The sequence below is a fragment of the Ochlerotatus camptorhynchus genome, unplaced genomic scaffold, assembly GCF_037179485.1.
Source record: "Ochlerotatus camptorhynchus isolate MF236.1 unplaced genomic scaffold, CSIRO-AGI_Acam_v1.1 ptg000323l, whole genome shotgun sequence".
Taxonomy (NCBI): Eukaryota; Metazoa; Arthropoda; class Insecta; order Diptera; family Culicidae; genus Ochlerotatus; species Ochlerotatus camptorhynchus.
The window spans coordinates 795,293-818,109 of NW_027040811.1; the positions used below are offsets into that span (position 1 = coordinate 795,293).

The window sequence follows — 22,817 nt, forward strand, 5'->3', positions numbered from 1 at the left end:
GTTAGACCAATTTGTTGATTGGTGCCGCTTAAACAAGCTTTCCGTCAGTATATCAAAATGTATGGTCATGACATTTAATCGCACAAGAACGCCAATCGTATTCGATTACTCAATTGATGGATTTGTACTAGAAAGAGTAGAACAAGTAAGCGACCTAGGTGTAATGCTGGACCCTAAACTTACGTTTGACTTACACCGTTCAATGGTAATCACTAAGGCTAATCATCAGCTTGGTTTTATATCAAGAATCTCAAGAGATTTTTCGGATCCGTACTGTTTAAAAGCACTGTACTGCTCACTCGTTCGTCCGATTATCGAGACTGCATCTGTTGTTTGGACTCCCTACCAACTTTCCTGGAACATCAGAATAGAACGTATCCAAAAAACATTCATTCGTCGAGCATTAAGACAACTTCCTTGGAGAGATCCACTAAACTTACCTCCGTATGCTGAGAGATGTCGCTTGCTAAGCATGGACACGTTACAACGACGGCGACAAATTCAACAGGCAACATTCGTCGCGAAGTTATTAAGTGGTGAAATTGACTCTACCCACTTACTCTCTTGCTTGAACTTTCGTGCGCCAAGCAGATTTCTACGCTCAACGTTCCTATTGCGTCAAGACTCACACCGCTCTTCTTTTGGACAACATGAACCTGTTACGAGTATGATTCGCACGTTTTCTACAGTTGAAGAGTTGTTCGAGTTTGGGGAACCTGCTGCTCAATTCCAGAGACGTATTATTAACTCCAGATACATTTAGTATTTGTTATGGCTTCTGGTTCATTAAGACTTATTGTCAGATGGATGTATTAAATAAAAATAAAATAAAATAAAATAACTCTGTAGTCTGAACGTACTATAACGACATCTCTCAGGCTTATCGCGGAAAACAAGCTTGCTCCCTAACTCGCAAACAATATTGCATGAAAGTTCTATAGAATGTATAGAAACGTCAAAGTGATCCGATGCTAGCGCTGCGGCGAGTAGTTCGCGAAACTGATAATATTCAAATCAATCGTTAAATGCGTGAACGAAGATACACAATGAAGAGTTACGTCTGTTTGTCTGTGGTATCACGAAGGGCATTTTCATGCTTCTCAAGTTCCTTGCCCACGGTACTGGATCACAGGACCAGTCACCTAGCCAGATTCAACGTGCAGGACTGCATCGCCAAAAACTTCTGGAGCCACGGTCACTAGCGTGCACAGGAATCTTGTTAAGGAGGGGCAATTTTTTCTTCTATGGTGCATTTAATCTGGGGATGGAGACTACTCCAAAGTGCGTGGTGGATGGTGCTGTCCACCTACCACTAAAACAGTGCTACTGTTCAATTAAGCTAATTTTATTTATTTTTTGCTCCGGTGGTGGTTCATCTTCTACAATGCAAACTGCTTTCAGACAGCCAATGGAAATTGGCAGTTTAATCCCATCGACGATGTTGATGATGATCGGTTCATCAAATGGTTGCGATAGTAGGTCTTTAACCATTTGCTGCAATGTTGTTGCCTTGGTGGTCGGATTCAGCTGAAGTCACGTCAGATGGGGTATGATAGCACAGACAAACCGACATGAATGACCAATAATTCGCATGCACACTGCGTCGACAAGCACAAGGTTCAAACAGTGCGCATAGCAGTGAACAAACAGTATATTGCTCTTGATCAATCCAATCTTCATCAGTGATATTGTGTTGAGTATTTGGCACTGATGAAGTCTGCAAGTAGTAGACGCGTATCTGTCAAAAGATAAGCAATTATAACGGAATTAAAAGGAAATATACCAACACATTCAAAGCCCTTCATAAAAGTATATTGCTGTTTTTGTCCTTGCACCTGGCTTGTACTCCAGCACATTGTGCTGGTATCGTCAAAACATACTGCCATCATTTGCTCCCAAGAAATCTGCTTCGCTGTCAGGACCTCAGGAATTGAGGTTTTGACATTTTTCCACGCTTCCATACTACCAATATGGGTATCACTGCGATTGTGTTTGCCCAGCAACTCGGTCGCTTTCTTCCAATTTCTGAACCCTGTAGGAATCGTTGTAATAATATTTTGCGTCATGTTTTTCTTTACAGGTTAAAAATATAAACCCAGAAAAATATATTCTTCAAGGTCCTGGTATCATCTTTTATTCAGTTACCTTTCTGATATTTTGTGCAGTACGTTTTTGTATATTTTAAAGGCATCGTTACAGTTTATTTTTGACTATTTCAAGGTTTTGTAAGCCTTATATCAACAATCAATACGAAACTAACGATTTTAAATTGACTCACTACTTGACTAGCCTATTAGCATAGAGGTAACTCTAAGACCGCTGGGTCCCGAAGAAAATCATTATTATTTTTGGCTCACTCAGTACCAGAACAACGGTTCCAAGCAGTCCCAAGCTATTTCACTCACCCCTGCATGTTCTGCATGAATCCACACACCCCTGATGTTATCTGTCAAACTTTCATAGCGAATCAAAACAAACATAGTGTAGTATTAGAATTTCAACTAGAATAGGGTACGTTAATCGTTTGCTTGGGACCAATAGGCTACTAAAGTGGTGAGCCAATTTAAAATCGTTAGTTTCGTATTGATTGTTGCTATTAGTCCCAAGCAAACGATTATCGTACCCCATTCTAGTCGAAATTCTAGTACCACGCAATGTTTGTTTTGATTCGCTATGAATGTTTGACAGGTAAAATGAGGGGTTATTGGTTTTTCCTTTGTTTCGAGGGGTGAATCGATTAGCTTGGGACCGAAGAGAGTACCAGAGCTGAGCCAAAAAGTTGAGCACGTTATTTCGGGACCTTCTAGTCTTAGAGTTACCCCTATGCTTATATGTTGTTGTAGTTACACTTTACCATAACCGTTGTGAGTACGTTAAACTTGGTCATTTTCAGCGAAAATCGTAGTTATTTTTTTTTTCAAATTTTGATTAAATGCCAAGGCTAATAAGATCATTAAAAAGGTTTAAAACATATGTAATTATTGGAACAAAAGCGCACAAAACTATTTTGACAAGCGAGTACAGGATTGTTAACGGAATGACGACTTGTGCGAAGGATTGAGCATGTTAACTCTGTCCCAAAGTACCGCCAGTCGGGGTGACAGAAAGTTATGCCGAATATTTAACATGTTTTAAAGATGATATAAAGAACAAACCCGAAGTTATTGCAGCGCACATCAACAGCTGTAACTTTATAACCACGGTATTTTCACGGAAGATATTTTCAGAGAAGATTCTTAGACGAATTTTTAGTACGACAACAATAGACCAAGGTTCAATAGCAAACTAATACCAACTTTTCAATTAGGGAATCCAAAAGCTGTTTTTAAACTTTGTACAGTTGCGAAAAATTCCATCATCAGAATTCCTTGAGGTTCTTTTAGAAATGTTTAGAACTCTATGAGCTCTTTTGAAATTCTTCTCAGAAGTCCACTGGAATTATTTTTGGAACACTTCTTGACTTTTACTCATTACATCTTGGAACTGAAATTCCCCTGAAATTTCAGAAGAATTGCCTCTGTATTCTCCAGAAGTTCTTCCCAGAATGAGCTTGAAATTATCCTACGAATTCCCGTGAAATTTTCCTCAACATCCCTTTTCATTCAAAATTTGATTCTCTCGGTATTATTTTCGAAATTATCTTGGAACTATCTGCAGGATTCACTAGAAATTATTCGCAGAATTTTCTTGGAATATTCCCCAGAAATCCTTTGGAACTGTTCTCAGAATTCAATGTCCTTTACGTTTTTTCAATTTTTTTTAGAACGCTCCTACATGCTTTATTGAAATTCTTCTCAGAAGTCCACTGGAATTATATTTAGAACTCTTCATATTTTTTCTCAGAACACCTTGGAACTGAAATTCCTGTAGAGTCTCAGATATTTTTCCCGGAATGAGCTTGAAATTATCCTTGGAATACGCTTGAAATTTTGCTTAAAATCCCTTTGGAATTTCACTCAAAATTTGATTTTCTCGGTATTCTTTTCGAAATTATCTTGGAACTATCTACAGGATGCACTAGAAATTTTTCACAGAATTTTCTTTGAATTCTTCCCAGATATATTTTGGAACTTTCGTAAAAATTTAATATCCTTGAGGTTCTTCTCGGAATATAGTAGAACTCTTTTTTCTCAGAATACCTTGGAACTGAAATTCCGCTAAAATTTCAGAAGAATTTCCTCTGTATTCTCCAAAAATTCTTCCCAGATGGAGCTGGAAATTATCCTAGGAATTCCCTTGAAATTTTCCTCAAAATCCCTTGGAATTCCATTCAATATTTGATTCTCTCGATATTCTTTTCGAAATTATCTTGCATTCACTCCTGCATTCACTGGAAATTATTTTAGAGAATTTTCATGGAATCATCTGCAGAAATCTTTTCTTTTGGAACTGCCCTCAGAATTTAATATCCTTGAGGTTCTTTCACGAAAACGTTGTAGTTTTTTCTACCAGAAATGTTCAATAAAGCTTGTCCCCCCCGCATAAACGCGAACCATAACATGACCTTAAAGAAAATGGTTAAAAATTGTTTATAATCCCTGCTAAACTTTAACTGAAATGGTTATGGAACTTTACATGAACGTTTGTGTGATAAAGTTTGAACCTTATGTATTAAGGTTTTTTGGAAGTGAACCTTACAAATAATGGGTTGTTAAGAACCATTACCATTCCAAATTCTTGTTTTCATCATACATTTTTGGGAAAGGAATTATATTGAAACCATTTTATTTATGATTTGAGAACTTTAATGGTAATGGTTATGGTAGTCGGTAAGGTTCACAGATGATTTTGTAACATCCATCAACTTTATGTGGAATATATCGCGAATAGGTTGCCTGTAAATTACTGATTACCAATTCGCGATATATTCCACGTAAAGTTGACCGATAATACAAAACCATTAATGAAACTTACTGGCTACCATAACCATTACCATTAAAGTTCTCAAACCATAAATAAAATGGTTCCAATATAATTCCTTTCCCAAAAATGTATGTTGAAAACAAGAATTTGGAATGGTAATGGTTCTTAACAACCCATTTTTTGTAAGGTTCACTTCCAAAAAACCTTAATACATAAGGTTCAAACTTTATCACACAAACGTTCATGTAAAGTTCCATAACCATTTCAGTTAAAGTTTAGCAAGGATTATAAACAATTTTTAACCATTTTCGGTAAGGTAAAGTTATGATTCGCGTTTATGCGGGCCTCCATTCACCAGAACTCTGCAATTTTTACATCAGGAATTTTCAATTCAGCTTGCCCCTCCATGCAGCAGATTGTTGCAAATCTTACACCAGAAATTGTCAATACATACTTGCCCCTAGAAAATTTCAATTGACCAGAACGGTGCGAATTTTCTACTGTTTATGCTCAATAAAAATTGCTTCTCCAATGATTGGTGCAGATTTACTTTTTTCCATTTTCCACCAGACATTTTCAATAACTTGCTTCTCCTATCATCAGAATGTTGCAGGTTTTGCACCAAATAAAGCTTGCCCATATTTTCAGATTTTTCATCATAAATGTTCAGTAAAGCAGCTTCCCTCCAATCATCAGAATGGTGCAAATTTTACACCAGAAATGATTCTTAAAGTTTGTTTCTCTATTCAGCAGAAGGATGCAAATTTAGGACCAAAAATTTTCTGAAAAGCTTGCCCATCCATTCACCAGAACGGTGCAGATTTTCCACCAGAAATTTTCAATATAGCTTAATTTTAAATAAAACTTGTGCCTTCATTTACCAGACCAGTGCAAGTTTTCCACCAGAAGTTTTCTGTCATTTTCATTTATCAGAGCGATGCAAATTTTGTACCAGAAATTTTCAAAAAAGCATGCTCCTCCATTCACCAAAACGGTGCACCAAAAATTGTCAGTGAAGTTTGTTTCACCATGCAGTTTTGTGGTGAAATTTTCGGGCTATGGCTCTTCATGTAATTTTCCACCATAAATTTTCAATGAAGCTTGCATTCATCAGAACGATGCTAATTATGCACCAGAAAAATGAATAAACCTTGCTTCTACATTCACCACGTTGCAAACTTTCCACCAGAAATTTTCAGTTAAATTAGCACCTCCAAATTTTTAGCGAGATTCCGATTATTCATTTTGATTAGTCCCTCCATGTACCACCTTGATTTTTTCGATTTACCACCACGTAGGTGAATTTTTCTAACCTTAAATTTACCCTCTTCTTTTAACCCTCCATGAACACCTTTGAAACAAAAATTTACACTTGAATTTTTTTGACCGAAAAATTTAATTGAAGTTTGTCCCTTCATGCACCTTTGTGGTGCAATGTTCAGGCACCATCTCAAAGACATTGACGCAATAAAAGGTTTTCAGTGCCCTTATATTATGAAATGAAGTTATTTTACCTTCAAATCAAGTTATCAAGATCAAGTTATTTTATATGATAATTTTGTAAATATGGAAAAATCTTATTTATAAAAGGAGGGGCAATTGCACCACCCTGTGCACGCCAGTGGCCACGGTTTATATCTACCAGCATCACTCGTCACCTTCGCCAGGTCATCATAGAACCTAGAGACTGATCTCGCTATTCACATCGTCGAGCAGCACCATGAATTGCCATTTTGAGGGATCCGAAGACCTGTTCTCCAATTCCGGTTAAGGTCAAAACGTTGAGCCGGGTGTATCGTTCACCTTATTTTTTACTTCAACTTAGTTGACGATGACTTTGAAGGCATTTTTCCATCGAAATTAAGTTGTGTCGTCACCAGGCAGAATTTGTCAATGAGCCGAGGGTCTAATTATATACTTTCATGCTTATACACTATATACCTATTGCTATTGCTTCTGACCTTGCAGGAACGGTTTACCATGCCCACTTGGCCCCACTCCCGGATGCCTCCAACCATTCCGGAATGGTGCTCGGTCTGTCGGAAATGATCAACCTCCTAGCTCCGAAAACCCTCGCGATTCTAGTGCTGAACGAAACCAAAATCGACAAGATCGATCGGCTGACCGTGATGATCCACCACTACAACATCCCCACCTGCATCTTCAACAACCTGGACGAATACTTCCGGTACATCGGCAGCAACTTGAAGAAATCGCTGGAAACCACCAGTTTGCTGTTCTGCCACCCGGAGAAAATGCTCGAGGATCTCATCGAACGCCGCCTGGCGCACCGTTTGAGCCTGTACATCTTCTACTGGGGAGTACGGAAGGTACCGACCCAGCTGGATCGGTCACTCCTACGGGAACCCCTTCGGGTGGCAGTCATTACCAATCCTCGGAAGAACATTTTCCGGATATTCTACAACCAGGTCAAGCCGAACAACCGAGGGGAGCTGCTGAGTACAAATTGGTTCGACGGAAACGACATGACATTCCAGAAGGTTCCCCTGCTGCCAACTCCAACTACGGTGTACAAGAACTTTGAGGGGCGCGTGTTTACGATTCCGGTTATTCATGTGAGATTAACGGGGTTGATGTTTGTTTGAACACTATCTTGAGTTGATGATTTTGTAGAAACCACCGTGGCATTTCGTCACCTACAGCAAGTTGAATGAATCGTCCTACAATGATACGGAGACGGACCAGTTGGAGCTAAGCACCAACAGTACGGAAAATGAGGAAACCGTCTTCAAGGTGACTGGCGGAAGGGATCACAATCTGATACAGCTGATCGCTCATCGGATGAACTTCAGCTTCAAGTACATTGATCAAGAGGATCGGATACAGGGAACGGCGATTGGTCCAGCGGAGAATGCCACCTTTACGGGAGCTCTCGGTATGTTACAGCGACGCGAAGTAGATCTGTTCCTAGGCGATGTTGCCGTGACATGGGAACGGATGCAAGCAGTGGAGTTTTCCTTTTTTACTCTAGCCGATTCGGCAGCGTTCGTTACGCACGCTCCGAGGAAGCTCAGCGAAGCGTTGGCTTTGGTAAGACCTTTTCAGGTGACGGTATGGCCACTGGTGCTGCTGACCATCATGATGTCCGGACCGATTCTTTACATGATTATTGCTATGCCTTACCGGTTGGAGGATTGGTCTCGCGGTAGGATGGCACGGACGAGGCGGTTCAAGATCCAGCGGGGTCCTTCGTTCTACCACATGCAGTACATTCAGGAAATGAACCACGGTGCTTTGCCCGGAGGGGCGGAGATAGCAGGGACGCCTCAGCATCCAACGCTGGATCGCTGCATCTGGTACACGATCAACGTTTATCTGAGGCAGTGTATGACTTCCAAAAGGGTATTCGTTGGAAAAGGTTGCTTATGAGAATTTCGTTTCAGCTGCCACCATCCCGTACAATGGTCACGTATCCCGATTCTTTTCGATCCTTCTGTGGCTATGTGCGACGTACGTCCTAGGTGACGTTTACTCTGCTCAACTGACGTCCCAACTAGCCCGACCTGCTCGTGAAGGACCGATAGGTAACTCGGGCGCAGATATATCTACGCTTGCTGAACATTAACCTAACTTCCGCAGATACTCTTGGCAAATTGGAGATCTTCATGCAACGCGATGGCTACCAGCTACTGGTGGAACGGCAAAGTGCCTTCCAAGCGGCTCTGGTCAACAGTACCGGCATCCTGCAGCGGCTGTATCGAATTACCCAACAGCAGTCGCACAACGAATCCTATCTGGTATCATCCGTTGAGGAAGGAATTCGCATCCTGGTAGACAATTCCAAACGGGCCGTGTTTGGAGGTCGCGAGACGCTCTACTTCAACACGAAGCGCTACGGAGCTCATCGCTTTCAGTTGAGCGAGAAGCTATACACGCGGTACTCGGCCGTAGCCGTGCAGTTCGGATCACCGTTTTTGGACAGTTTAAATGAAGTGTAACAGTGTAGAAATCGGTATTGGATGTTTTTTTCTGCAGGGAATTTGTTCTTTTTTTATAGGATCATGCGCCTGTTCGAGGCGGGAATAATCGAGAAAATAACGATCGCCGAGTACGAGCGGATGTTCGGCAGCCATATTGGACAGTTCGATGACGAATCGGTGATGACGACCAAACCGGACAGCGTGGAAGGAGATAGTGGGAAAGCGAAGAAGGCTGCTGAGAGTAACGAGAAGCTGAAGCCCATGAACCTGCGGATGTTGCAGGGGGCCTTCCTGGCGCTGGCATGTGGACATTCGCTGGGTGGTGAGAGTTTGGGTTGTGATTTAAACTGTGTTAATCGAAATTTTCGTACCTTTTTAATTTTCAGCCATCGCTCTTGTGCTGGAAAATAAATCCAAATGCATCCAGTTGACATTCGGGCGGATTAAAATGTGCCTCCATTGGATTGGCCGGATCTTCTGTAAAATCGGGAGGGCGATTTGCCGACTGTGGGCTCGGCTACAGCGAGATGATTGAAACATTTCCCGTTACCATTTGAATTTGCGTGAAATATTTCGCAGTTTTTCTTTGTTTTGGTTTATAGGTTACCTTACTTTGTTTACAAACAAAATCACAGCCGGCGCACGAAAAGAGTAAAAGCACTGTAGTTACACCAAATAATGGACCCAGCTGTAATACGGGATCTAGTGTTGAATGTTCGCGAACCGGTTGTCCTGCGTAATGTTAAGATTCCGTGGTTTTGCATGGATCAGCCATTATCGGAATGGTTGAGCCATTTGGATGATTCGAATCAAAGCGGAGAGGATGGATTTCTACTGGACTGTGGTCCGCGGCGGAACGGTCGAAGACCACAGTGGGAGCGGACTCGAGGGAAGATTCGGAAGACGATGACCGAGTTCTATGAAGAAGCCACGGGTGATGGTGACTATTTCCGAGAAAACTGGGCATCCTACAGCTACCGGTACGTCAATGAACTTCCGGAGCGGTGTCGAAGGGGAGTCAATTTTGAGGGGTTTGGCTTTCCGGATGTCGGGGAGGATGTGTCCTTCTGGATTGGATCCGGTGGAGCGCACACTCCATGCCACTACGACACATATGGGTGCAATATTGTGGTGCAGGTGCACGGTCGGAAGCGATGGTTGCTGTTTCCACCGGAGGCGAAACTGAAGGCTACCCGGGTTCCTTATGAGGAATCCAGTGTGTATTGCGAGGAGAATTTGTACAGTCCGGAGGCGTATTCCAGGGTCATTGGTAGGTGGTGCTGGGGATTGTTTAACATTTGCCCGAATGACTAATGGGTTTGAGTTCGGGCTAACACGGAAAATATTTTCAGGAGTCGAAAGCGAAGCATTCCATGTCGATTTGGAACCCGGTATGGTACTGATCGTCCCTCCCAAGTGGTGGCACTACGTGGAAACGATGGAATTTTCGTTGAACTTCAACACGTGGATACAGTTGGTAAGTTGGTGGTCGGGTTAATAATGATATCGATATCTGTCGCTTCAGTAATATGAATAGTGAATGAAACCTTAGAACATTTGCTGAAAGCGCATATCAAAATTTCTAGATGGTGCTTGTTAGCCTAGGGGATTTTTTTGATTATCGGTTAAATGAACAAAAAAAAAATTAAAAATTCGGGGTGGTTAATTTTTTTGTAAAATTTTTGATGAAGTTCTCGGATTTTCCCGGACATCACGTACTTTGAAAATTAATTACTCATGAACCAAGCATCGTAAAAAAAACGACTTACCTTTTACTGGTGAAAACTTCAGAGTGGTGCCTGACTAGATAGAAGGTTTCCGTCTTTGATAAAGTTGTTCAAATGGACAAGACCTATCCTAAGGTGAAGAGTTTAGTTCATAATTCACTCACCAGGTGGCACTAGTGTGACATTAATTTTTAATTGTTTAACCTAACTTAACATATGAACTAGATAGAAGGTTTCCGACTTCGGCAAAGTTGTTCAGATGAACAAGGCGTATCCTAATGTAAAGAGTTCAGTTCAGAATTCACTCATCAAGTGGCGCTAGTGTGAACCATAAGCAATCGGTATCTAATGCAATCCCTCACCAAAGCCGAATCGATTTTCTCCTGCTAAATGGCATCGTTCGTTGCCTCAGGCACGATTGGATATCCAGCTGTGTAGAGGCAAGTGGCATCCTCCATCGATGGGACACCAGCATTCCGAACCGATTCTCTCCCCCTCTCGTAGTTCCTTTCGCTGAGTGATGTGGCATAGATGATCCGCAGTGGCTCACGACGAGCAACTGAATCCGATCAGAAGCGGTGCGGCTTCTCCCTCCTTCTTCGTTGAGTGGACGCCCATGTGGGCTGCTTGCGGACAGCCTGTGTACTAGATGTTCAACGCCACGCGCAGAAAGCACTGCTGCTGCTGCTGACGACCGATCGGACACCACCACACACGGTGATTGAATAAGCATTGTTCGGCGAGACCGGATGGAATTCGATTTTGAAATCTGTGCTAGGGAAAGCGCTTTTTGCAGACAATCGGTGATAATTTTGGTCACCATTGCAACAGCTGAACATGAGTGTTATTTTCAACAGTTACCTTTCGAAAATTGATAAAGTGTTTATTTTAGCAGATTAGTAGAAAAATTTCCACTCGATTGGCTTGCTTAAAATTGAAATCCATCCGCTATTGACAGAGTTATAAGTGGTCAAAACCTGACCACTGTTCGTTACGCGGTCGATTTGGGTTTTTTGGAATTGCACCCCCAATATGTTGCCGAAAGAATCCTACGTCAACAGTTACAGCCTTTTAAAGTTGCCTGAGGTCAAATTGACCCCAAGGCACAGACAAAAGGTTAACGGGGGCGAGTTATAAAGGCGACGTATAACCATAGAGGTAACTATAAGACCAAAAGGTCCCGAAGAAACGTGATCAACTTTTTGGCTCAGCTCTGGTACTTTCTTCGGTCCCAAGCTAATCGATGCACCCCTCGAATCATAGGAAAATCCACGAATCCCTCATTTTATCTGTCAAACATTCATAGCGAATCAAAACCCTTGTGTAGTACTAGAATTTCGCCTAGAATGGGATACGTTAATTGATTTGCTTGGGACCAATAGGCTAGTCAAGTAGTGAGCCAATTTTAAATCGTTAGTTTGCAACCGGTGGTATAACGACGTTTTGGCAAATGTAGATATACAGGAAGCTCCCATGTACACTGGCACCACCGAGGCCGCCACTTAGTGAGAACATTTTGAAACTATCTACCATATCTACCATACGCTCATTCGCTATGAAAGATAAAATGAGGGGTCGTGAATTTTCCAATGTTTCGAGGGGTGCATCGATTAACGTGGGACTGAAGAGAGTACCAGAGCTGAGCCAAAAAGTTGAGCACGTTTCTTCGGGACCTTCTGGTCCTAGAGATACCTCTATGATACTACCCTTGACCAAAAGGCCGAAACGTCAGGTACGTAGAAAACCAATCGTTTCTATTTACAAGACTGAGAAAACCAACCCAAACAAGGAGATCCAATCAACCAGTCGAAACTGCCATTAGTATTTGGATTTGTCCTCAGAATTTGCATCGAATTCTCCTCATAATTCTCCTGAAATTATAGTCAGAACTCCCTTGGGATTCGTTTAAAATTCAATTGTAACCCTCCGCTCAAATCCTAGGCATTCAATCTAGTGCCAATCACCGACGGAAATCGATTCCAATCCATTGACGGCAATCGAATGTGCAGGAAGGCAGCTTCCACACCTGCGTAGGATATCGCACCCATTCAAACACACATTGGCCGGGACCAACGGCTGTACTTGACCAGAGATTTTTGTGCCTCAGAAAAATCCTACCGACCTCGACTGGGATTGAACCCAGACCCATTGAGACAGCAGTCATGCTGGCTATATTTCTCCAAATTAAATATGGTGTGGATTGTGTGGTGTGGTTGATTTTCTGGCACATACCTTTGACAACGATTGCAGTCCAGCGAGCGCTCGCTGCGGTTCCGGAACGATTCTGTCAATGGCCGGACGATGAAAGGCCGATTTTGTCGGCAAGATGGCGGTACCACCGCTCGCTGAAACTTCGGAACAATTCCGGTAATGGCTTATTATACAAGGTTAGCCTTGTCGGAAAGATGACGGTACCACTGACTAGTCTACCGGTGACTACGCGAGATGGCGGTCGGACTAGCGTGTCTGCCGTACGTCGGCTGAAGTGCGATGGGGGTTGGTTTTAGCTGGTATAGCAGTTTATGCAGATGGTTACTATGCATAGGCGCTTCCTTCTGACGGAGCCGGTCAACGACAACAAGGCCGGACTCTGTCGAACTGGGAAGGGAAATTCTCCTTTACGTTTAGGAGAAGACTACAAACCAAGAAGACTGGCAAGTCTGCCAAAAATCAGGAGACAGTAACGGCAACGCCTCTTCTGAGCAAAAGTGGAACCTGTGTATGGTGGTGTGTGTTAATTCACGAGTGCATTCACACACATAGGTAGGAATAAATAGCTGTCAATTATTGGTTTTTTTATGATTGTCGTTGTGATAACCCGTTTTATTAATGATTAATCAACTAATAATTAGTGCTTTTAATAAGAACGTTTATTTAACGATTATCTGTTCCTCTACGTTTCTCTACAGATGTCATAGTACCGTCCGTCTGCCCAGTGGTTAGCCGTACGGCATATTGACATCCGTAGCTCAGCTTCAGCCCAGTGGCTGTGGCTACTTACGGACTGCCACATCTCCCCTTTTATATAAATTTTAGATAATCCGCTTACAGTACAAAATCTCGAAACTTGTCCGGTACTCGGCGATTGCATCGCTCCCTCTCTGGCAAAACATCCCTCTGCTGGTCTTCTTCCTCAAATCCGTGGAAACCCATTCTGTCTTCATCATCGTCTGAATCTGACTCGATGATCTTCTGAAAAGGTACATCCTGGTCCTGGTTGCTTCCGGTTTCACCCACGTCACTTATCTTCTTCACATGAGAAACGTTACGGTCGAAAACCCGTCCATTATCTTGATCCTCGATTGTGACACGTGCCCCACTGCGATTGAGGACCTTGAACTTCGTTGGGTTAAATGTTGTGGTAAGTTTGTTACCTGGAACGAGATTCTGCATAAGAACTGTATCACCTACCTCAACTGATGATTCCGTAGCCCTTCTTCTCAAATCTTCCCTCTGTTTTTGTTTTGTTTTCAGTACTTGATCACGGTCTGTATATTCGGTGCTAACCGGTGCCGTCTCGATATCCTCCAAGGATGGAATCTTTGATCTGATAGTTCTGCCAAAACACAACTCAGTTGGCGTCTTTCCCGTTGAAGAGTGCGGTGTAGTATAGTACATAATAAGGTAATCCTGCAAATCCTGCTTCCAGTCACGGCCGAGAGCGTGGCTTATTTGTAAGCGCTTCAGCAAGGATCGGTTCTGCCGCTCAACTAAACCATTCTCCTGCGGCCAGTATGGTGTAGAATGGTTCAACGTAATCCCATGGGTGTTGCAGTACAGTTCAAATTCCTTTCCAACAAATTGCTTGGCATTGTCAAGTGTCATGGTACGTGGATATCCGAGTCGAGTGAAAATTCTATCGAGACGTCCAACGGTATCCTTAGCTGTTATTTTAACCATGATTTCTACCTCTTCATATCGACTGAAGTAGTCTACGATGACAAGCAGGTATTCACCCGACGGAAGTGGACCCATAAAATCTATGGCCACATCCACCCATGGTTTTGTGGGCATCATTCTGCGTGACATAGGAACCGGTTTGCTAGGAAGTCCGACTAGTCGACAGCCTTCACAATTCTTGACGTATGACGTGATATCAACATCCATCCGGGGCCACCAGACTCTATCCCGCAGCCTACGCTTCATTAAAGATTCACCGAGGTGACCTTCGTGTGCAAGGTCCAGCATCCTCTTCCGCAACTGTTCCGGCACCACCAGTTTACTTCCACGCACTAACAAATCTCCGACAAGTCCAAGCTCATTCTGGAATGGTTCGAATGCCTTAACTTCCACCCTGGTCCATGATCCAGATCGCATAGCTTCAACTACCAATCGTAATTGTTGATCCCTTTCCACCGCGTTCTCTATTTCTCCAACGTCCACTGCGGCCGATTCCGTTACCGCAAGGATAAGAAACTTATTATCCTTTTCAAACTCCACCGCGTTATCTTCTTCCACCAGCCGAGAGAAAGAATCTGCGACATTGCTTGAACCCTTCCTGTATTTAACTTCGAATGTGAAGGATTGTAAGCGTAAGACCCACCGCTCTATTCTAGCACAAGGCCTCGAAGACGGCGAGAAGATTACCTCCAGAGGTTTATGGTCGGTTTCCAATTCGAATTTCCGACCAATGAGATAAACGGACAACCGCTCCACAGCCCAAACGATTGCCAGCGCTTCACGTTCAGTCTGGCAGTAACGTTTCTCCGTTGCGGTTAAGCTCTTACTAGCGTAGCATATAACCCGAGGATTTTCATCATCACTACCTTCAAACTGTACTAACACAGCGCCCAGGGCTACTGGAGACGCGTCAGTTATTACTCTCGTTCGCAGTGAGTTATCGAAGAAGTGCAGGGTTCGAATATCGCCGATTATTTCCTTCAATCTTTCGAACGACTTTTGATGACTTTCTTGCCAAACAAAATGTTTTCCCGATTGCGTCAACTCTCGTAAAGGAGCCGTTACTGTGGCTAAGTCCGGCAAGAAACGTCCGACGTACGTTACCAGTCCTAAGAAACTGCGAACTTCTTCAGCAGTCTTCGGCGCTCGAAATCTGGTCAGGAATTCTATTTTGCTTGCAGTTGGTCGTATGCCTTCCTCTGAGATAACATGTCCCAGGAATTCAATCTCCGTTGCCTTGAAAACACACTTTCTATGGTTCAAAAGCACCTCTTTTTCTCTTAGAGTTGATAGAACCTGTTGCAATGCCCTGTCATGTTCTTCTTCTGTCTGTCCGAAAATGATGATATCGTCGATATAATTGACTGTATTCTCACAACCTGCTAGAATCTGCTCTAAGGCCTTCTGGAACATTTCCGGCGCGCAGCTGACGCCGAACATCAATCGCTTAAAACGGTATAGTCCCTTGTGAGTGATGAACGTCGTTATATCTCGGCAATCCTCCTCGAGCTCTAGTTGATAGTAGGACTCCTTAATATCAAGCCGACTGAAGAACTTGGCAGCTTTGAGGCGAGGAAGAAAATCTTCGATAGTTGGCATCATGTGGTGTTCTCGTCGTATAGCTTGATTTGCACGTCGCATATCCACGCATAGGCGAAGATCTCCGTTATCCTTCACTATCGTCACTAGCGGTGATACCCACTCGCTGGCTCCAGTGACTGGTTCAATTATATCTGTAGTCAGAAGTGCCGACAATTTGTCTTCAATACGTGAAAGCAGAGCAATAGGTGGGCGTCTGACATGTTGTACAACAGGAGTTATAGTTCTGTCGATAGGAATTCTCAATTTGACATCCTTGATTTTAGGAAAAGGCCTTTTTTCGTCTACAACCTGGTTCAAAGAAGATTGGACACTAGGTAAACCGATCGACAATACTCCTAGCTTGGTAGCAGTCAATCGCCCGAGTAAGGGTTGTGTACCTCCCTGTACTACATAAAAGCGATCGCTCCTTTCAATCCGCTTTCCGGCATCCTCAACAGAAATAACTGCTTCAAACATTCCACCTACTGCTAACGGTTCCGAATCGCGGCCATACGCACGGAAAGTTTGATCGGTTTCTTTCCAAAATTCCTCAACTTTCACTCCATGAGTTTTCATGTACGCCCACGTCCTGTCATCTATAATGTTCTTGGCACTTCCAGAATCAATCAACATTTGGATCATGACGCCTCCTACTTTGACCCAGATAAATTCGTCCCCATTTCCGATACTAAAGATGAAATTTGGCGGTACCGGTTTTTCCTCCTCGCTGTCCTGAACTCGCATGATACCTTGGGATTTCGGTTTCTTTCCCCGCCATTCGATAGGGTTATTCGCGCTTCGCTTCTGAGGAAGTGTGATTGTTCTGCACCGTTTATAGAAATGGCCGATTCTGTTACATTTGTTACACCTTTGATCTTTAGCTGGACACTTCGGATCATTTCCGTAGTGGTTCTTACGCCCACAGCGGCAACATTCACCGGTTGGGTTTTTCGACGAACCTTGAATCTTGCAGACATTAGTGCCATTATCCATCCAATAGCTAGGTGCTGAACGTTCTGTACTCGATGACGCTGTTTTCATCTGCTGTGATTGATATTTCACTGCTTCATACGAACTGACCACTCGAGTTACATCGTCTAGTGTCAAGGACTCCTTTTGCAGCAGTTTCTCCTTTAATTCCGGAGGAGCAAACAGAATTATCTTGTCAACGACAGCGATATTACGACTCTCCTCAAGGGTACTTCCGAAATTGCATTTTCGAGCCACCTCAAGCGAACGCCACAAAAACTTCTCCATAGACTCATCCTCCATTGGCTTCAAATTCCAATAGGAATTCCTTTCGAAAGCTTCGTGCCGTTTGGGCGAAAAATATTCATCAAGTTTCTCGATCGCCGTTTGATACGGATCGATCTTCTTTTCTTTGTCTTCATCAACGTCAGCTCCTGGTATTGAAGAGAAAACTTCCTGCACGTCCGGGCCGGCTCTAGCCAAAAAAATATTTTTCAATCGGGTTTTGTCCTTTTCCCCATTGGCAGCCGCTATGAAACCGAAATTCCGTTTATATTTCTGCCATTCGTCGCGTACGGTACTGTTTGGAATCGATCTGAACTTGAATTGCGGTATGTCCCATTTGTCCATCTTTGATTATTTGATAAAAACGCTAAAATTTAAAATAATTGTTTTTGGTTTTCGTTTGTTAGTAAATACTATTTACGCATTCACCTTTCCAAAATCGACGAATTACGTTTAAACACGGCCAACAATACGATTGACATCCACGAATCCTGTCGGCCGGCCAGTTTCCGTCTGGCGGCTTCTTGCCTTTATCGGTCGTCCTCGACCCGAGAGCTACGTTCCTTTTGACGGTCTTCCTCGACCTGACGGCTTACTGCCTGGTACGGTCTTCTCACTGACCTGACGGCTTTCTGCCTGCTACGGTCTTAATCTGACCTTCGTCGTGCAATGCACCGACCACTACTTGGATGTAGTATTTTCCACTAAATTAGACAAAATGAAAACAAATTCTTATTAGAATTCTTGCCATCCACATTTTTTTTTTTTTCATCACGCATAACATAACCAAGAAGAGTCTTTCCTAGCCCAGCAAAAAAGTTTTTTTTTTTTTCTCCAATATTTCTAAATAAATCTTACCTGTAATTAATTCCAGTTTATATCCGTCGTCGCCAGATGTGATAACCCGTTTTATTAATGATTAATCAACTAATAATTAGTGCTTTTAATAAGAACGTTTATTTAACGATTATCTGTTCCTCTACGTTTCTCTACAGATGTCATAGTACCGTCCGTCTGCCCAGTGGTTAGCCGTACGGCATATTGACATCCGTAGCTCAGCTTCAGCCCAGTGGCTGTGGCTACTTACGGACTGCCACAGTCGTAAAAAGTGAAACGTTTTTTTTCTTTGCTAACAACGAGTAAAATTCCAGCTGAAATTGAACAGATCCGTAAGTAACTTTGTTTTGAAAATTAAAACTATGCTAGATAAACATTTAAAAAGGTCCTATTTGCATTGAACGATTATTTTCATCGACTTTCTCTTCCATTAATAACTCAACTTCAAAAGCATTCCCTGCTGTGTTCAACGTTCTAAGCACAAGATATGAACTGCTGCTATCAAACTGTGTGGCAAAATTAGCACCAAATGCATTTGCGTAGGCGTGGTTATCAAAAGAGAAAGTCGATGAAGAGAATCGATCAAAGCAGATAGGACCATTTGAAATGTTCATCGAGTATGGTAATGATGCCATTCACAATGATGGTGGGACCTTCCTTGATCATTAATTTGCTATCTCAGAATTATCTTCCACTTTTCCTAAGCCCTTCAGTGATGCATTTATGGGCATTCGTATGGTGCATTAGTATTGAAGTATTCCGTCAATTTGAAAACACCGCGCGGCATTTCGATTTTTCTCAAACGCGCAGTTGCACAAAATTTCCCGCGGCCTTTGGTTAAGTTGTGACGCTTGGTAACTTGACACAGTACTCGCTGACCATTTGAATGTAACTGGCCAATCCGACACTGTTGTTATCATTCTCATAGACGGGGTTGGTCGATTCCAAGAATTGTTAAAGCATACAGAGGATCACCCTATCCGGTGGTTTCATGGAAATATATTCTTTATCAATACGTACCGTTTGGGATTGTAGTCCTTCAACCTTTCATTTTCATTTTCTCCAACATTAGATCCTGCTACGCCTTCCGTTGGATCGTGATGTAGGTACCGGTTCTTTCTTCTTTTTGACACCATGACAAGTTTTTCGGTTTGGAGTTGGAAAACCACTGGCTTGCTGGGATTAGGATACAAATTGCCGTGAAATTTTGTAGAGCAAAACAAAAACAACGAGTACCGTGTTATGATTATTCGTTTCGGTGACATTAGGTCACACACACAGTCACTGTTTATGAGCAGTCTCACTAACACTTGTGCTTCAAAGTTCCACCTTTGATTGACATAGGCGCTGTTATCAGTGACGTTTGACATTTGTATGGGAGAAGGAAACAGTTGCTAGGCTTATTGATTTGTAGTCTTCGGTTTAGGTCAAGGCAACTAAAACGCCACCTAGACCGTATCGTGCAATGAATCTGCGGAATTGGTGATTTACACTTCACTTAGATTCACTACGCACACTTGGTATTATGTTAAAATTATGCTTCACAGACACTTCTGGTCTACACGCTCGTCGGAGGTAAAGTGAACGATGCCCGGTCCCTTAAGCATCGGAGAACCCTTCAGTTCATCACCCGTGACTCCGTATCACCATTTTGCCGCAGTCATGCATGCCTTATTCAGCAATCGGCCGTTAAGCATGGCCGTATGTTCTGCCCAGTGGGTTTCACTGCACAGATTTACTTGATTGCTCGATCACATGGCGCACATTTAAAAGATTGTATTGAACCTTTGTAACACAACGGTTACAAGAATTACCTTGGAAGAATTCCATAAATTTCGCGTGAAGATCTCCTCAAAACTAGAATGGAAGTCCAGTTAGAACTCTCTTAGACAATTCTTTAGAATTCCATTTAAGTTCGCCTCAAAATTCTTCAGAAATTCCCAAGGGAATACCACGAAATGCCAGAATCTTGATTATTTTCTTCAAGCCGATGAAGCTAGAAATTTTTCAAAAATCATTATTGTTATCAAATCTGGGATCTTGGAAAACATTTCAACATCCGAAATCGGAATCTTCGTTCCAGAATCTTGAAAATTTCTTCAAACTTGGATTATTTTTTTAAGGTCCAGGATTTGAAAATTTTCTTCAGCCCTATAAAATTTGATATTTTCAGAATCTGAGGAATGTGACTCATGATTTTTAAATATGCTTATATGGGAAATGGATGTAATGTCGGTCTAAATGCCCCTAATTTGGGCCCACATATAAATTCAGCAATCGACTAAATCTTCAATAGCGACCCAACATAAAGGGTGATACGGTCAAAATTTGGTCAATATCAACTTGACGTATTTCTTTCAATTTTGCATTTAAAAAACCTGAACACCCCTCATTTTGAAGGTGTGTGTGTGTAGAATGTTGCTCCTATTTTGATTTTGGAATTCACTCTTCAGTTGTCAAAATGCCGTCCAAGCAAGAAGAGCAGCGTATCAAAATTTTGCTCGCGCATCGCGAAAATCCGAGCTACTCGCACGCAAAGTTGGCAAAATCGCTAAAAGTTGCCAAATCAACCGTTACAAATGTAATTAAAGTGTTTGGGGAACGTTTATCGACAGCCAGGAAGTCTGGATCGGGGGGAAATCGAAAACCGGAAGCCGCTGAGACGACAAAGAGAGTTGCCGGTAGTTTCAAGCGAAACCCTAACCTCTCTCTCCGAGATGCCGCAAATAAGCTGGGTGTATCGTCTACAACCGTGCATCGAGCCAAAAAACGAGCCGGACTATCGACTTACAAGAAGGTAGTGACTCCAAATCGCGATGATAAACAAAATACGACGGCCAAAGCGCGATCCCGGAGGCTGTACACGACGATGCTGACGAAGTTTGACTGCGTGGTAATGGATGACGAAACCTACGTCAAAGCCGACTACAAGCAGCTTCCGGGACAGGAGTTTTATACGGCAAAAGGAAGGGGAAAGGTAGCAGATGTTTTCAAGCACATGAAACTGTCAAAGTTCGCAAAGAAATATCTGGTTTGGCAAGCCATCTGTACCTGTGGCTTGAAAAGCAGTATTTTCATAGCTTCCGGGACTGTCAACCAAGAAATTTACGTGAAAGAGTGTTTGAATAAACGTCTGCTGCCTTTCCTGAAGAAACACGGTTGTTCCGTACTGTTTTGGCCGGATTTGGCATCTTGCCATTACGGTAAAAAGGCCATGGAGTGGTACGCCGCCAACAACGTGCAGGTGGTTCCCAAGGACAAGAACCCTCCCAACACGCCAGAGCTCCGCCCAATTGAGAAATACTGGGCTATTGTCAAGCGGAACCTAAAGAAGACCAAAAAAACTGCTAAGGGCGAGCAGCAGTTCAAGGCAAACTGGCTTTCTGCGGCGAAGAAGGTGGACAAGGTGGCTGTACAAAATCTGATGACAGGGCTCAAGCGTAAGGCCCGGCAATTTGGATTTAGAAAAACGGAAGCCTAACTGAATATTTTTCCTGAATTTTATACTAATTGAACTTGAAAAAGAAATTTAATTTGATTTTTTAAATAAACGATTTCACCGATTTAGACGCGTTTTCCCTTGACCAAATTTTGACCGTATCACCCTTTATCCATTAGTACCGTCCCAATGACGCGTTCATCTACATAAAATTTATAAATAGCAGATTTTTAGCGATGGGCCCAATCTTAGATCCATGGGCCAACATTAGAGCCATTTCCCCTATCTTAACAATCTCACAGTCTTGAAGATTCTTCTATCAATCAAATCACATAAATTTGTCTCGGATCTCAATTATTTCTTGAACCTCCGAAATGATTGGCTATAATTTACAATTATGTAAAGTTTCATGCAAATCGGAGAAGGTCACGTCAAATTTATCGTTTTGTTATTTGGCCTGAAGCTGCTCTTCGAAAAAGTTGGGTTACCTGGATTTAAGGCGGTTATAAAACGCAATTCTCCTTTTCCAGGAGAGCGATACGGAGGAACAAGTCTCTGAATGCTTAACACGACTCATCATACAGGACTATTCAGAGTGTTTGAACCCGAACAATTTGCGCCACGTTCTGAATCCTAATGAGGTAAATTCTCCTTATTCTCCAGTTACATTCCATTGCATATTTTTTTCTACATTAAGCTCCCATCAATCTCCACAACCTCTCGGGAAGAACTGCAGTCAACCCTAGAATACCTGCTCAACCAGCAAGCCTCCGGTAAACGCCAAAGGACAAATTCCACACGCCATCCTTCCAATTACCTCTCGCCGAAAGACTTGCACCACCTGCTGTCAACCAACGAGAACTACGTTACCCCGATTAGGAAGCTCGAAAACTACGAGTTTTTCCAACTTATGACGGAAAACAGCCGGCGCTATGATCCCGGAATGAACCGGCCCAGCGATGACGAAGAGGACAATCAGCGATCCACCCAGGTCATCAACCGTTCGTGCAATCCGGAGTTGATCGGTATGTTGAAAGGTTGTCTCAACAACTGAGAACGGTAGGTTATGGATGTTTCAATACTTGTTTTTATTTTCCGAATGGTTCCCATGGGTAATGAATTGTACAAAAAACAGTTCAACTTCTAGCAGATTAAAAATGATGAAAATGTGTTTCTCTGGAGTTTGATTTTGTTATTTAGATTAATATTTTAGCTTAAGATGAGTGGTTGTATATCATAGAGTTACTATAGTCACTTGCTGTTCAATTGGACACT

At 42.5% G+C, this 22,817-nt stretch overlaps 2 protein-coding genes across 3 annotated transcripts; both read left to right on the forward strand.

The window, feature by feature from the left end:
- Nucleotides 1-6,811: 6,811 nt before the first annotated feature.
- Ir40a (Ionotropic receptor 40a) lies at nt 6,812-9,448 on the forward strand. The gene is made up of 6 exons (XM_065229804.1): nt 6,812-7,439; nt 7,498-8,209; nt 8,268-8,408; nt 8,464-8,818; nt 8,882-9,126; nt 9,191-9,448. The coding sequence occupies exons 1-6, from the start codon at nt 6,888-6,890 to the stop codon at nt 9,337-9,339; spliced, it is 2,154 nt and encodes a 717-aa protein (XP_065085876.1). The 5' UTR covers nt 6,812-6,887; the 3' UTR covers nt 9,340-9,448.
- An 8-nt stretch (nt 9,449-9,456) lies between these two features.
- On the forward strand, nt 9,457-22,777 carry HSPBAP1 (HSPB1 associated protein 1). 2 transcript variants are annotated; one of them, XM_065229812.1, is made up of 4 exons: nt 9,457-10,074; nt 10,157-10,281; nt 22,073-22,183; nt 22,240-22,777. In XM_065229812.1, exons 1-4 carry the CDS (start codon nt 9,483-9,485, stop codon nt 22,594-22,596), a joined length of 1,185 nt encoding a protein of 394 aa, XP_065085884.1. In that variant the 5' UTR covers nt 9,457-9,482; the 3' UTR covers nt 22,597-22,777. The 2 variants fall into 2 exon arrangements, with proteins under 2 accessions (XP_065085884.1, XP_065085885.1); XM_065229813.1 differs by lacking the exon at nt 22,073-22,183.
- Nucleotides 22,778-22,817: the final 40 nt, after the last annotated feature.